The sequence below is a fragment of the Oncorhynchus mykiss genome, chromosome 22 (genome assembly GCF_057628025.1).
Source record: "Oncorhynchus mykiss isolate SJ-2025 chromosome 22, ASM5762802v1, whole genome shotgun sequence".
NCBI classification, from domain to species: domain Eukaryota; kingdom Metazoa; phylum Chordata; class Actinopteri; order Salmoniformes; family Salmonidae; genus Oncorhynchus; species Oncorhynchus mykiss.
Window position 1 is genome coordinate 38,416,300 of NC_143043.1, and position 15,650 is coordinate 38,431,949.

Consider the following 15,650-nt stretch of genomic DNA (forward strand, 5'->3'; position numbering starts at 1 on the left):
GAGGGCAAGACGTCTCTTCGACAACGGTTTCAAACTAGTTGTGTGTTAAAAAGGCTCAAAATTGATCTCAATCATAATCTGCCTGGGTTACCCCACTCTGACAGTTGAGAGATATGTGAGCTCACAGTGTATCCACAACACACTAGGACCATGATCATGGTGGGCTTGTATAGGAAGTAGACCTTTACCTTACTGTAGATAAAGGAAAGTGTGAGAGAGCATCATCGTGTGTGTTCCAAATGCCACCCTATTCCCTTGTATAATGCACTACTTTTTACCAGATACCTATGGGTATGGGCTCTAGTCAAAATGTGTGCACCATAGGGAAGGTGTTATTTGGGATTCTTCCACACAGTAAGAGGATCTAATGTGTGATGCGGAAAAATCCCCCCTGCTCTGAGACAGTGGTGCGCCATCTCGTGGTCATACTGATTATCAGCTTCTGTCCAATAATTATTCACACTGCGACACTCACCCTGCATCCTAGAGGTAACAATCAATTTTCGAAGCAACTTTTACATTACATATTAAACTACAGATATATCTGCAGGCTATGGACCCCAGGAAGACTAACTGTTGTCATGGCAACAGCTAATGGGGCTCCCGATAAGGAATAAGGGTGTGCCTAGTCTGTTATATAATCAGTTTGACTAATTATTGATAACAAGTTATAATGATGTATTGGAACAAATGAATGGGAGGATAATACATTCCTGTCTTGAAGTCTCTTCTACTTCCTCTCCTCGCTCTCTACCCTCTCCCTCCACTCCACTAGGGGGAGGTAACGTGCGCATAGAGAGTGTGAAGCTGGACTTTAAAGACAAGGCCCAGCCCAAGGTGGGTTCCCTGGATAATGCACACCACACCCCTGGTGGAGGCCACATTATGGTAAGTCCCATCATACTGTAAACTCATCACAACGAAGATTGCTTGCATCCCAAATGACCGCCTATTCCCTTTAAATGGCCCCATGTGCCCTGGTCAAAAGTAGTGGTCGATAAAGGGAATAAGATGCCATTTGGGACGCAGCCCTGATCAGTTGGACATCAGTCTCAGACAGTCTCCTCCAAGGTTAGCACCCCTCCAACCATCCATCTGACGTTTGTGTGTGTATGTATCACCCACCTGTGTGTATCTTCCACCTGTGTGTGTATGTATCACCCACCTGTGTGTGTGTGTGTCCTCCAAATGTGTGTGTATGTATTACCCACCTGTGTGTGTGTGTGTGTACCCCTCGCCTATCTCACCCACCCTAACTCCCTATAGATCGAAAGCCACAAGCTGTTGTTCCGTGATATGGCCAAGGCCCGGGTGGACCACGGGGCGGAGATCATTGTGACCCAGTCTCCGGAAATGGGCATGTCAGGGACGGTGTCCCCCCACCGCGACAGCCACCTGTCCTCCTCTGGCAGCATCAACTTGCTGGAGTCTCCACAGCTAGCCACTCTAGCTGAAGACGTCACCGCCGCCCTGGCCAAGCAGGGCTTGTGAGCGCCTTGACCCCCCAGCCCAGGCACCAGATCTCTTGACCTTCAGTCCACCCCAGCTCCGGACACCTTCCCCCTGCTTCCAGCCCCTCAACTTGCCTCAAGTTCAACCTGACCCCAAGCCTTGGACTCCCTCACTTGCTTCTAGTCCAGCTCAAGTTCCCTAATCATGCCTCCACCCAGCCTCCAATCTCCCTCCAGTCCACCCCCAGCCTCGGGTACCAAACAGCCCACACAAATCTCTGCCTCAACCCTGCCTCAACCCCACCCTGCCTCAACCCCACTCTGCCCCCCGGAAACCTTCTCTGTGCCTCCATCCAGCCTCTATCCTTCCCTGCTACCTGCCATGCGGTCCATCTCAAACACCCTCACCCCACCATGCCTTCCATCCATCCCAGGCCATGGACACCCTCACCCCACCATGCCTCCCATCCATCCCAGGCCATGGACACCCTGACCCCACCCTGCCTTCTGTCTATTCCAGGCCCTGAACACCCTGAACCCACCCTGCCTTCCGTCCATTCCAGGCCCTGAACACCCTGAACCCATCCTGCCTTCCGTCCATTCCAGGCCCTGGACACCCTGAACCCACCCTGCCGCCCGTCCATTCCAGGCCCTGGACACCCTGAACCAACCCTGCCTCCAGTCCATTACAGGCCCTGAACACCCTGAACCCACCCTGCCTTCCGTCCATTCCAGGCCCTGAACACCCTGAACCCACCCTGCCTTCCGTCCATTCCAGGCCCTGAACACCCTGAACCCACCCTGCCGTCCGTCCATTCCAGGCCCTGGACACCCTGAACCCACCCTGCCGTCCGTCCATTCCAGGCCCTGGACACCCTGAACCAACCCTGCCTCCAGTCCATTACAGGCCCTGAACACCCTGAACCCACCCTGCCTTCCATCCATTACAGGCCCTGAACATCGTGAACCCAACCTGTCTCCTGTCCATCCCAGGCCCTGGACACCCTCTTCCCATCTTGCCTTCAGTTCAACCACCCAGGCTCCCTCAGCCTGTCCCAGGCCTCCTGTCAACCCCAGCCCAGATGCCCAGACACCCCCCCATCCTGCAGCAGCTTCATACTCACCGCCTGATGGAGCTGCCTACCCCACCCTATGTCAACAAGACAAATTAAGAAAAAACAACAACCCTTATGGAACTAGAGACTATTTAGAAAGTACTTTTGGTCAATTGTTTGTTGATATTTCCATTCCAAGTACTTGTACTTTTTTTCTCCATCTTTTATCTGGTGTATTTTTTTTTATGCTGCGTATAGATAGACAGATAGTGTCCAAGCACTGACTCAAGATCAGCTGTAGCTCTTTGCACAACATAATCTGGGTATGGGCCAGGTATAGGGTGGGCTGGTCTCTGTTCAGTTCTTAGGAGCAGCCTTTTCTTACACTAAGTAGGAAGTCACGTGGCCATGCCCATACAGTACTCTACCCATGCCAATGCCGCCAGCACGTCTTGTTTTGATCAGTAAAGTGCATGGACGCCAGACTCAACATTCACCATACATCAAGCATCTTTGCAGCTAGTCCCAGATACAATATATAATAAATATATAAACAGTATATTGAAAATATGTATAAATATACCAGCTCTTTGTCTTCAACAACATCTCTTCGAAAAACCATTTTAAAAAGTGATTAGTCCTATAAGTATCTTATACCTGAAAAATTGCATTATTTCAATAACTAGATAATGGTATGATGAGCATGTATTGATTCTAGTTACAAAAAGAGGCTATTTTCTAGTTCAAATAAAAGGATTTTAGTAAGTTATTTCCTTAATCGTTGGATAGAAAAATTAACACTTCATTTTTTTGTAGATATTAGTCGACTAGTATGTTATGCTTGTTGAAGTTGACTTCAGACAACTGTGCTGGTATTGCTAAGGAGTACATCTTCCAGGCCTGCAACAGAGTACTAACGGCCCTGCAAATGACTAGAGCCCTGTCCTGGTGGCGTACAGTAGTTGTACATCAAGCTGCCTCCCATTACAGAAACAGGAGATAAGCTCCTGCCCCTATGGGCTGTTCTGGCTCGGACCAGGCTTACTTTAATTACAGAGAACTAACCAATGCTACTCTCTTTGGGAGCTGTTCTACTAAAAGGCTGCTTAAACAGTCCTAGTTTAGTTTAAGAGGATGCTGCTTTGATTCTCATCTCAAATATCTCAGTTCAAAAGAAACGATGATATAGCTAGGAGCTCACAGAAGCTGTGATCACAATCCATTCACCATGCTAGCAATAGGCATTGGATGGCTGTAAGATATTTTAGTCCATAGTGTTCGATGAACTCCCCAAGGCTCTCAGAGCAGGCTGAGATTGAACTCACGAGGGCTTGCAGTTGTCTGAACCATATTGTAGATGAAGCTATTATTTAAAGATGACATTTACAAAGCAGCTGTGGAACTCTGGACCCTGTGTCCCTACAGTTCACTTCTGGATGCTAGGTTTGTTTTGTGTAAAACATTTAGGGGGGGAAAAGAAAGGGGGAAAATAAATAAAAACTACATTTCATAAAAACAATCTTTAAAAAAAGGAAACTCAACAAGTCATGTTGCATCTGTTTGATGAAGTGTTCCTCTATATTTTTTCTGTCGCTATTTTGTGGTATTTATTCCTCCTTCTTTTAGTATTAATGTTTGCTTCTGTGTTGTTTCTGCACCCCCCTTATCCCCTACCCCCTAATCCCTGATCCCCTAACCTCGACCCCAACCTACAGCAACTGTAAATGTAATTAAAAGTAGATGTACGCAGTTTTTCTCCTGTTGATATGATACTGATAACAAAATGCTCTTAACAATTAAAGACAATAAAAACACTGAAAAACACTCTCGTCGTGAGTATTTCCAAACTTTTTGGAGATTATGGTTACCACCTATAATGTTGTGTGGGGGATCTATACTTAAAGAAAGAGATTCAAGCATGTTTTTAAAATATTTTAATCATTCTTTCAGAGGCAACAAGAATATGAACATTTGGACTGCTGGGCCACCACCAGTGTTTGTCTGTTTTAACCTCTCCCCTATAGCTACACTAAGGATGAGTCCCAAATGGCACCCTATTGGGCTCTAGTCAAAACTAGTGCACTATATAGGGATTAGAGTGCCATTTGGGACACATTCTCACTCTCCCGCAGAGCAAAGAATAAGAGCCGCGACACCGGAGGGTTTTTGAAAAGTTTATTTTGTGAAATAGCGGAGGAGAAAAATGATTTAAGACATAGGGGAGAGTGAGTTTTGATGGCCAGTCTAGAGCAAAGCCAGTCACCTCTACTGGCCCAATCCAGGCAGCAAGTAAGGGATGGAATGGGTAGCTCCTCCCTACCCCCTTTCCTTCACCGACCCACGGTGGAGAGGCATACCCCGCCAAGATGGCGGGGGACAAGACAACAAGAGCATCTGCTGTTTGGTGGTTGAAAAGAAAGGACAGCTTCTAATGGAGGAGAATAGAGAGCAGAGAGTCGAAGGTCGGAGTCAGACCAAAAAAAAAAGAATGAACAAAAAAAATAACGGTTTAGAAATGACATCTCATAGTCCTTTATCCCCCTGTCTGTTCCTCAGGTGGTTGTTGACTAACAGTGGGGACTGGATGTCCTGACACCATTGGGTCTGCAGATAACACGTTAGCTTCCTCGTTAGCCACTGCAGCCGGAGGATCCTTAAATAGACATGATGTGCTTGACAAAGGCTGTAGGGGTGAGGGGGAGGGAGGAGTGAGGGGAGATGGAGGGGTGTGGAAGGAGAGTGAGGGAGGTGTGAGGGGAGGTAGAGGGAGGATGAGGTAGGGGAGAGGAGAGGAAGGGAGGGAGGGAGAGGAGAGGAAGGGAGGGAGGGGTGAGGAGGAGGTAGGCAGAAGGTCACAGGGGAATTAAAAAGGAGAGAAAGAGGAGTGAGCTAGTGAAGCATTTGATCTAAATTAAAAACAAAAACATCATACAAATCTAGACCTACAGTATAATCTGAAATGTGGCTCTAATGTATGTACAATATATCATAAGACCTGTATGATGTAAGACATTCTTTGCTTCTCAAATTGGACCCTAGTCCCTATGGGCCCGATTGAGACGTAGGACATATACGCCTTTCCTACGCACTTCTCAGTAGTTGGTATTCACTCTACAGGTGTGTCTACCTTGAGCACACTGAATAACAGATGTATTTGTGGAATTTCCATTCAATAGGGCTTACAGTACATTTATCTTAAGCCATCCCTTTAATTACGGTGTCCCTTTAATTCCAATTTTGTCGACAGATTGAACAGAATAAATACATTGAGAGAACTGGTTCAGAATATAGGGATCAATGAAAGAAATCCATCCAAACATATGCATATATGTCTCCGTTTTCGCACCAACTGGTAGATTTATTTAAAAAAAAACTCCAATCTTGTCAATTATTTAGGCACATTTTAGAGTTAGGAAAGTATGTGTGAATCATAAATGCACAAAAGTGGCACAGTGGTCTAAGGCACTGCATCTCAGTGCTAGAGGCGTCACTACAGACCCTAGTTCAATTCTAGGCTGTATCACAAACGGCCATGACTGGGAGTCCCATAGGGCGGCGCACAATTGGCCCAGCGTCATCCGGGTTAGGGTTTGGCCTGGGTAGGCCATCATTGTAAATATTAAATTGTTCTTAACCGACTTGCATAGTTAAATAAAGGTAAAATAAAATAAAAAAAATACAGTGGTTTGATTCATCCAGAAAGTTCAATCCATGAAATATTGGAAGGAGAGAAAAGTATACAATAGCAGTTGAACAGTAGTCCTATAAATCTCCCCTAATAATCCTCACTGATCATGTGATGAACTGTGTGCCAGGCTCCAGGTTTAAACTGCTACCTACGGTCTGCGTTCCATAATGATTCAAATAGGATACATGTCCCAAGTTATTGAAGGACTTGTAATAAGTTAGCCTGATATGATCCACTATCAGTGGCGACCCGTCGTTCAGGGCAGGTGGGGCTTTGTTGTAATTCATTTTTTTTCATCATATTTGAAATAACTTGTAGGAAATACAGTTCATGACACTGTCATGAAGCATTATGACCATCATAGTCATATAAGGCAGATAGGCCTGTCATGTTCATGCCCTTATATCAATCAACAGTCAACAATACGGTGTCTTGTCCGGCTCCTGAAATCTGCTCCTGCATTCATCCCAGTCGTCAGCAACAGAGCACTGGGGTGACTGCATGACTGACATCAATGTGTGCGTCGCAATTACAAAGAAAATGTAGTATGGTCAACAACGAAAGTAAAAAAGACAACATAGCCTACATGTGAACGGTATGTTTATGGTGTAATGGAATCTTTTTCCTTGTATGGTAGGTCATGTGGGTTTTCATACTCTTATGTAGGTGCCATAACCAGTCCTAAAATAATGCAATATATATGTGTGTACATATATGTGTCATGACAGTGTTATGACCATATTATAACAGGTTATGACTCGTTATGTCAGCCGTTATGACATCTTATGACATGGTTATGACCATGTCATAACGTGTTATGACGCTGGGTGTCAAGTAAAGTGTTGCCAAGCATTCTACATTCTATGCTGTTCCATTTATTTGAACCGTTTCTCGACCTTATTCGTCGCGTGTGAAGGTGGTGGAACTGTCAGGGAATTAAGTCAAGGTCAGAATATGGATGTATTCGCCACACCGTCATTTCTTTCATCTCCACCCCAAATGAATAGCGGGCCAATAGCATGCTATTCTCATGCTGAAATTCAAGGTCAGAATATGCAAAGAGAGAGAAGTGCATAAAAATGTGATTTCATTTTTAACTTTGTATCAACAATCTGCTTGATAAGGTGGCAATTACTTAATTGGAGTTTAGTCAACTGAGTAATACATAAATAGTCACCTACTTATAATGCACATTGTTGAAGACAAGTTTCAAATCAAATCACGCTGACAGATTATAATGAGGTTAATATTAATATTTGCACTTTGCATATTGCCTTAGCACTACGAAAATGGGTACCATTTGGGATGTGACCTAAGACTTAGAAGACTTAGAAGACTTGAAGGCTTACCTTCAAAGTTGATACTGCCGTTCTCGTCCTCCTGTCCCTGCATGAGGGCATCAATCTCAGCCTCGGTCATCTTCTCACCTAGAGGGAGGGAGAGGTGAGAGAGGCCAGATCATCAGTTGGTCTGGTGTCAAACACACACACACACACACACACACACACACACACACACACACACACACACACACACACACACACACACACACACACACACACACACACACACACACACACACACACACACGTCATGCTTCAACTAAGCCTGGGCGGCCACTTACCCAGTGTTCCAAGGACAATACGCAGCTCAGCCCCCATCACGGTGCCGTTGCCCTCCTTGTCAAAGACGCGCAGACCTTCAACGTAGTCATCGAAGGTTCCCTTGTTTGGGTCATTGACGATGTGCTGGAGCATGGGGAGGAAGGCCTCGAACTCTAATCTCTTGCCGGCCATTTCTGTGGGCAGCCAGAGTGAGAGGAAACGCATTAGAAGTTGACAGTATGCTCCGAGGTGAAATTTCCCCTAGGCACAGATCTATGATCAGCTTTTCCCTCTCCTAATCCTAACCTTAAACCATTAGTCGGGAATATGCTAAATTGACTCCAGATCAGTGTGTAGGGGCAACTTCACCCTGGCCCTTACCATACAGTACACTACTACTACTAATAAATAATAATACTAGCTCCTGTACACACAGATTTACCATTGAAAATGGCCGTGTGTGTGTGTGTCAAAATATAACTACATACAACGCATTTGTTGACACATACATAGTGAAATAACAGAAAAACACAATGTCAGGCTTTGTAACCCAAAACACTTCAAAGGCCTCTTGCAGCAACTCAGCTACACCGCCAATGGAGGGATATGTCCACCATGACAGGTGCTGAATTGTTACAATGTACTATAAAAAGGAAGCAGAAAAAAGCCAAGGTGTGGTCACTTATGTGTAAATGTCCTCCCCCCTAGTGTGTTATATTAGGACAAATTCAACTATGAAGGACTGAGGGTCTAAAGTGGAGAGAATAGTGTACACAGAGTCAGTATTAAGGAACGTGTGTGTACGTGTGTACGTGTGTGTATGTGCGCTTGTGCTTCAATGTAGTGTTTCCGTGTGTGTGTGCCTGCGCTTGTGTGTCCTTGTATCACTTTGCGTATGTGTGTGTGCGTGTGTGTGTGCCTTACCCTCATCAGAAGGGTTGCCCAGGACTTTGCGCACCTCCTTGTTGGTGGGGTTCTGTCCCAGGGCGCGCATGATATCAGCGACCTGGTTGTAAGCCACCTTTGCGTCACCCACCCTGTCGAAGAGACCGAAAGCCTCCTTGTAGTCTGTGGTGAGGTGAGGTGAGAGGAGAGAGAGAGAGAGGAAGAGAGAGGGATGAGAGAGAGAGAGGGATGAGAGAGAGAGAGGAAGAGAGAGGGATGAGAGAGAGAGAGGAAGTGTTTTATTTATTACTATGCCTGGGCTAGTGGCCAACAGAAGCTATGATAACATACCAAGAGATCTATGAAATGAACATGCACACCACTTTGGTGTTTTTGTGTTGTTGCAGGGATTATTGTGAATATCTCAATTGAATGATGAGAGCTTCGCCCTATCCATTATAATTGTGTAACTTGATGTAGAATTACCATCTGTTCTAATATATATATATATATATATATATATATATATATATATATATATATATATATATATATATATATATATATATATATGTATATATATATATATATATTTACCTTTAATTGTCCGCACTGCAAATTCTCCAGTGTTAAAAATACACAAAATAATTAACACAGAGTGTTTAATCAACATTGAAAGTGTTGAGTCTGTGGACCCATATAAAGGAAAGGAAAGATACCTAGTCAGTTGTACAACTGAATGCATTCAACTGAAATGTGTCTTCCACATTTAACCCAGCATATAGACACTGGAACAGTGTTAAACTTAAAGGGACATTTCTAAATTGTTCAACTTCATATTCATCATTTTCAGTACCACCCAGTGTGCATGTAGCCTGTCTTCTCTTGGATGCCAGGTCTGCCTATGGCGGCCGAGTCAAAGCTTTCCTTTGGGTCAGTCACAGTGGTCAGGTATTCTGCCACTGTGTATTCTCTGGCATAGAAGACCCTTCTTGCCTTGTCTATCAGATCGTTCACAGCTTTGTGGAAGTTACCTGTGGCGCCGATGTTAAGGCAAATGTATGTATAGTTTTTTGTGTGGTTTAGGGCAACGGTATCTAGATGGAATTTGTATTTGTAGTCTTGGCAACTGGGCCTTTTTTGGAACACCATTAATTTTGTTTTACTGAGATTTACTGTCAGGGATCAGGTCTGACACCATCTGTGCAGAAGATCTAGGTGCTGCTGTAGGCCCTCCTTGGTTGGGGACAGAAGCACCAGATCAACAGAAAACAGTAGACATTTGACTTCAGATTCTAGTAGGGTGAGGCCGGGTGCCGCAGACTGTTCTAGTGCCCTCGCTCTCTCCCTCTCTCTCCCTCTCTCGCCGACCAGGAGCCGACTTGGAATCGATACTGAAGAGAGAATATGAGCTCCGCTCCTTTATTAGGCAATGCTGTGAGTGGACTGACACGAATAAACCAAGAGAATGTTGACCGCGGCTTAAACAACTCCCGGCTGGCGCGATGACTGTGCGGCCCACTGCTTGCTCGTAATGAGCTAGGCTTTATCAAAGGGTGACAATATAAGACATGGATGCGTTTAATTGTTTGACATTTAGAATGTCTACGAGAATGGAGTTAAACATGGGATTCCTATGAGTGTTATTAGGCCTACGGATAAAGATGTTTTAGATGTTCCATATTCCCCAACAACTTTAAAGACCATTGCCAGTTATCTGTCCACATGATGTTGTCAATCAGTGAATGTGTTCAAGGAATAGTATGTAATACTAGGATATCTTCCCCTACTATGGGTTCACTTTGACAGCAGCTAACTAGACTTCATGTTATAACATTATGACTCATTGTGACAGATTAGAACATTTTATAACAGGTCAAGTGGTTTCCTAATCTGTGGTCCAGACATATTTTCGATTTAATTGAATAGTTTTCTTGTTTGTTCATATAAACTAGCTAATGTATAATTATTTTTGACCAGTGTTAATTTAGCCATAATGCTTTTGCATTAAGGTTCATACGGAGGGGTCATTTTGGAAAATGTATTGAAAATGGCTTCAGGTGCATGTAATTTGAGAATGTTCACCTCTATAGGAAATATTACATTGTAAATGCACTCCGGAGGTTGTTTAATGTTACAAGTTATTTGGTTTAGTCAGATCAGAAGTAAGCCGAAATAGTGCTATTGCATTTTTTCACCCATCTTTGAATTTGTTATCTTTGTAAACACTACTTAGTCTGGGTTTAGTAATAGTAGGCTAACATTGAGATAGAAATCGGAGTGGCAGCTAATCCATGTTTTAAAAGGACCTAGAGTGGATTTATTTGAGTGTTTTTTATTAGGAGTCAGAGGTGCAGTACTACTAGAAATTGTTCAAATACTTTGAGTGTTTGCTCTAGCCTGCCTGGGGTGCCAGGTGAGCAAGGTTTTCAGATTTCAGTTCTTCAATTATTCTATTGGTCCATTAAACCAGGCAAGCTCAATCCAGCTCAGATAAAGTATTTAAAAAAAATTAAAATAATATTTGAACCCAGGTCTGCGAAGGTGCAGTGATAATGATCTGTTTTACAGTATTGTTACTGATTACGTTTTGATAGTGACATCTGATATCTATTATTTTTTTATTTTTTTACAGGACACAGATTTAGCCTAGTCTTGGCCTAAGAAACACTTTCAACTGAGAATCTCCATTGATCATGGTTTTTAGACTGGGACTAGGCTTAATCTGTGTCCGAGAAACTGGCCTTTAGTAATTTGGTTTAGTGAACTTACCCTCCTGCTGGTCGGGAGTGAACTCCACCTATAGAGGGCAGCAAAGAACAACAGTCAGAACATTGAAAGAAAGTGGGGCCCACTTTCGAACATTTACAGCCAATGAAGTAATTCCATTTAGGCACAATTCTACCGTAGCCCCTGGCTGCTATCAGATCTGAGACTTTCTATGGATTTAAACCCTGCTGTTACACTGTCTAGGGGAATTGTTGAGGAGCCTCGACTACAGCCTTTCTATTTCGCTCCAGAACAGTTTCTCTCCTAAGCCTGATTCTGGAATGAGAGTCTTGGTACCGCAAGACTACCGTGTAGTAGGCTACCTCCACCTAGACCACTTCCAGGCCCAGATAATGACTTGCAGGGTGTTTGGGACGACTCCTTACTATTTTACAGTCCATCTCAAACACTAATGAATCGGAGTGCGATAAGAAGGGGATGAGGTTTTGGGAGCAATAGTCTTGCAGTTTTACTTTAGGTCTCATACTACCTAAACTGTAAGGACGTGGACTGTTGGGGTAGGCCTGGGCCATACACAAGAGGCTCCCTACCTTAAGAGCAAACAGTTACAACTTTTAAGTGATTATGTAGCTGTGGATTTTCTCCAGATTCCTCACAGTGTAGAGCAAATTAGACAGTCAGTTTGAAAATGAGAAAGTGAAGCCTAATATATATATAGCATATATAGCCTAATATGCATATATCTCTTTGTATTATGTATAATGGACCAATACTGGTTGTAGTGTAGCCTACTTTATAATTTGGATCTTTATTTTGACAGTTGGATTCAAAATGGGGCATATACAACAACACCACCACATCAGATAAGCAAGTAAAAAAGAAAAAAGGTAAAACGTTTTTCTCCCATCACCTCATCAATCACGGAAGAAACACTACCCCCTATCAATCCTCGAGACAAAATTAGCTCCACAGCTATACTCTTACGATGGCACTCGATCTTGGAGGTCCATCTTTAGATACTTTAACATGTCCACATTTGGTGACAAGTTCCATTGCAGTTTCACCTTGTCACAAACTCCTTCAGCCTATCAAGGAAGCCGAGGGGCATATGGGGCGTGGTTTAGGTGAGCGAGCAGCGTCTCTCCGGAGCTATCCGAGGTGCTGATGTCTTAACACTTTCAATTCTGCTTCAGAACTAGGTCCGTGGGTCCAAGCGTGCTCTTGCCATTTCGCTATCGCTTGTCAAATATGGTTATAATAATAGGCTACAGTATGGAAAATACATGACAAAATAATCCCAACCTAAAGTTTTTGTCCAAATACAACACCACTTTTAGTTAAGCTATTCCAGAACTGTAGTAACTCCATAAGTTGAAATAGGTACCCTAGGGCTACTCATCAAACATAATAAGTAGCCTAACAGTTGCCTACGATATCCAAACGGAACACAAATAGATAGGCAGTCTTTCACATTTAAACTGAATAGTTTCACATTCTCGTATACATGTGCAGCCTAGGCCTATATGATTGTGGCATCAGCATGTATCGAGAATGGCCCTTCACTGACAACCATTCCCTAACTTGTACCTAACTTCAGCAAAACACACTGCAATAAACCAACCAGGCCAAATACCACGGAACATATACAACGGAAAAACTAAAGGACCATAGCAAATAATAATGCTTTGTAGCCTAACTATTTACATTATGTTGTGACTCAGGAAATAATAATTCAAACTTTTATTTTGCAGACAGACAAAGAAGCCAGGCTAGAGGGATAGAGGGAGGATGCAGGGCAAAGGCTAGAGGAGGTAGGGAAATACAGAACATAGTTACCTTGACTGTGGACAAGTCGAGTGCAGGGGGGGCGGCCACCACCTCAGGCTCGGGTGCGGGTGCAGCTGCCTTTGCCGGCTCGGCTTTCTTGGCGGGTGCCGCCTTAGCGTCCTTCTTGGGTGCCATTTTAGCAGATAGTAAATGAGTTAGCTACTTCACCGGTAATACAGGCAGACAGTTCCCGCGTAAGCTTGGAGGAGACTCAGAGCATCAAGGGTGGGTCTGGGCGTATATATATGATAATATTTTACACAGCACCCTCGTCAATGTAGCTCAAGGGACAGGATTGGACAGCGCCAGGAGACGGGTGGGGGGTTGTTCTATACATGGAATATAGGGACTCCCCATCTAAGTCGCGGTCGGGCTGATCGTCAGAAGATGTTAATTTAATACAGCGCAAGCTGTGTAAAAAAATAAATGGGAAACGGTGATTGAGGTCGTCCGGGGTCACCCGGTAGCCTAACGGGCAGCCGCCCGGTAACAGTAGCCTGATTTATATTTACACTGTTTTTTTCCGGCTGAGCCAAGGAATGCATCAGTCTTCTGTGAGTGTGATGACACAACATCGCACATAATCTTTCCCATTTTCTCTCGGTATGAAGAAGTTTATTTATGGGGCTATCAGTAAGTTAGTTCAGTTTTCAACATTCAGAAATTGTAGCCAAAGTGTTATATTCTTCTAGTGAAATGGGGGGTTGCAGTGATATATAATAGGATATAATATAAGAAGTAGAGAATAACAGATCTTGGAAATACGATGGATTCAAATTTGGTCTATTTATGATGTCGATGCCCTCGATCTGTTATGACTCCTAGTGTAGCCTAGGCTAGGCTACTTTCATCACTTTGGACAAAATGTAAAACCGGAATATATATTCCTACTTGCTCTCTCTCTCTAGATGGGTTACAGCTTAATTTTTTTATTTTTTTTTGCATTTTAGCCAACCCTAACCCTTTCATAACCTTTACCTAATTATTCTAACCTGCTATGTTAATTATCCTAACCTGCTATGTTAATTATCCTAACCTGCTATGTTAATTATCCTAACCTGCTGCATACATTCAACTAAACCTACTTCAAAAAGTCAATTTTGACAAAAGCTGTATCCTTTCTAGACAAATCCCTCTCGCCCTCACAGAAACACGCACACACAGTTAGAGACATACAATCGCACAGTCGGTGACGTCTCATACTGTATCTCTCTAAGATGGACAGTGAAATCATATTTTCACTGTCGGGATCCATGGGTTATTGAAATGATCATGTGAAGGCGTTTACTCTACTTGGTAGAAATCACTTGAAGATCCTTTTTTAAAGGAACTGTTTCTATTTGTAGTAGGCCTAATGACAGTGGCATGACACTTCCTGCTGCTGACCCGAGGGGGTAATGGGGGAGTGGGTTACACAAGTAAGCTACCAGTATGTGCAAATTTAGATTATGGTAGTATGTTTGTATGGACTTCATAAAAGGTGTCCTTATCATAGACTATTTGTTCATCTCATCTCATCTCATCACACACACACACACACACACACACACACACACACACACACACACACACACACACACACACACACACACACACACACACACACACACACACACACACAGTACCGGTTCCAGGCATAAGCGACATAAGCAGTTTTTTGGGGGGGACTCAGTCGGGTCTCAAATTACTATTGAGAGTAAGAATAGTAGAATACACCAGGTGCAATTTTGAAATGTGATTGTGCATCAGCAGTTTTCCTCTTGCTATGTCAGTCAATGACAGACACTCAATTAGCCATGTCAGCAAAATGTTTTAGATTGGTAGTTAGTCTGGTCAGCTATCCAGGCACATGCTCAGATAGGGCTCTACCTGCCCTTTTGCCCTTCCAGTCTCCAAAGTGCCCTTTTGGGTAGTGGTATAACTTTCCCCCAAATATATATTTTTTGTGTACATTTTTTGTCATTGTTGTTCGGAACCCACCGCTCGCAAGTCGTTGTCAAGTTCACCACCCCTCACCCTGTCCGTTGGTTGTGCCTGTTGATCTGCCCTGTATGCTCACACGGGGGGGGGGGGGCTCCCATCTTACGGCCCCCAAAAGGATAACGCCAGCCCTGCACACAGTAGATTCAAAACAAATAGTCATAGTTTCTGATTCATGAAAACATCCCTCTAATTCATCCCAATATCATCTCTGTACTGTACCTCTTCTCATTCAGATTGAATATTACATTTTTCCGACACTGTCTTACTGCACTGAAAGAGGGTTTCATCAATACATTTTAACTGGCTGTGAATGGAGTGACGATTCACCTCACTGGTCTGTGCTCTGGTGTTAAAAGTTAGGAGAAAGGACAGGGGTAGTAATCTTGAAACTCAGAACCAAGACTAGGGATGCATCCCAAATGGCACT

General features: G+C 43.7%; 2 protein-coding genes across 42 annotated transcripts in view; one reads left to right on the forward strand and one right to left on the reverse strand.

The window, feature by feature from the left end:
• LOC110501784 (uncharacterized) overlaps positions 1-4,328 on the forward strand; it is a 176,171-nt gene extending 171,843 nt beyond the window's left edge. For 23 of the 41 annotated variants that reach the window (XM_036959156.2, XM_090216022.1, XM_036959139.2 and 20 more), the window contains 2 exons: positions 776-888; positions 1,267-4,328. In XM_036959156.2, the coding sequence (XP_036815051.1) occupies positions 776-888; positions 1,267-1,491 (338 nt within the window). In that variant the 3' untranslated portion in view covers positions 1,492-4,328. The remainder of the gene's footprint in view (positions 1-775; positions 889-1,266) is intronic. The other 18 variants (XM_090216026.1, XM_090216031.1, XM_090216009.1 and 15 more) reach the window with 3 other exon arrangements.
• A 97-nt stretch (positions 4,329-4,425) lies between these two features.
• Positions 4,426-13,453, reverse strand: LOC110501785 (myosin light chain 1, skeletal muscle isoform). The gene is made up of 6 exons (XM_021579612.3): positions 13,250-13,453; positions 11,456-11,483; positions 8,723-8,866; positions 7,819-7,992; positions 7,544-7,621; positions 4,426-5,189 (listed from the first exon to the last, which is right to left on the reverse strand). Exons 1-6 carry the CDS (start codon positions 13,373-13,375, stop codon positions 5,161-5,163), a joined length of 579 nt encoding a protein of 192 aa, XP_021435287.1. The 5' UTR covers positions 13,376-13,453; the 3' UTR covers positions 4,426-5,160.
• Between the last annotated feature and the right edge of the window lie 2,197 nt (positions 13,454-15,650).

Coding starts and splice junctions, on each gene's coding strand:
- LOC110501785 (XM_021579612.3), bottom strand. CDS start 13,375: ATGGCACCCAAGAAGGACGCTAAGGCGGCACCCGCCAAGAAAGCCGAG. Junction 11,484..13,249: donor TCGACTTGTCCACAGTCAAG/GTAACTATGTTC, acceptor TGCCCTCTATAG/GTGGAGTTCACTCCCGACCA. Junction 5,190..7,543: donor CGGCAGTATCAACTTTGAAG/GTAAGCCTTCAA, acceptor TCACCCCTACAG/CCTTTGTCAAGCACATCATG.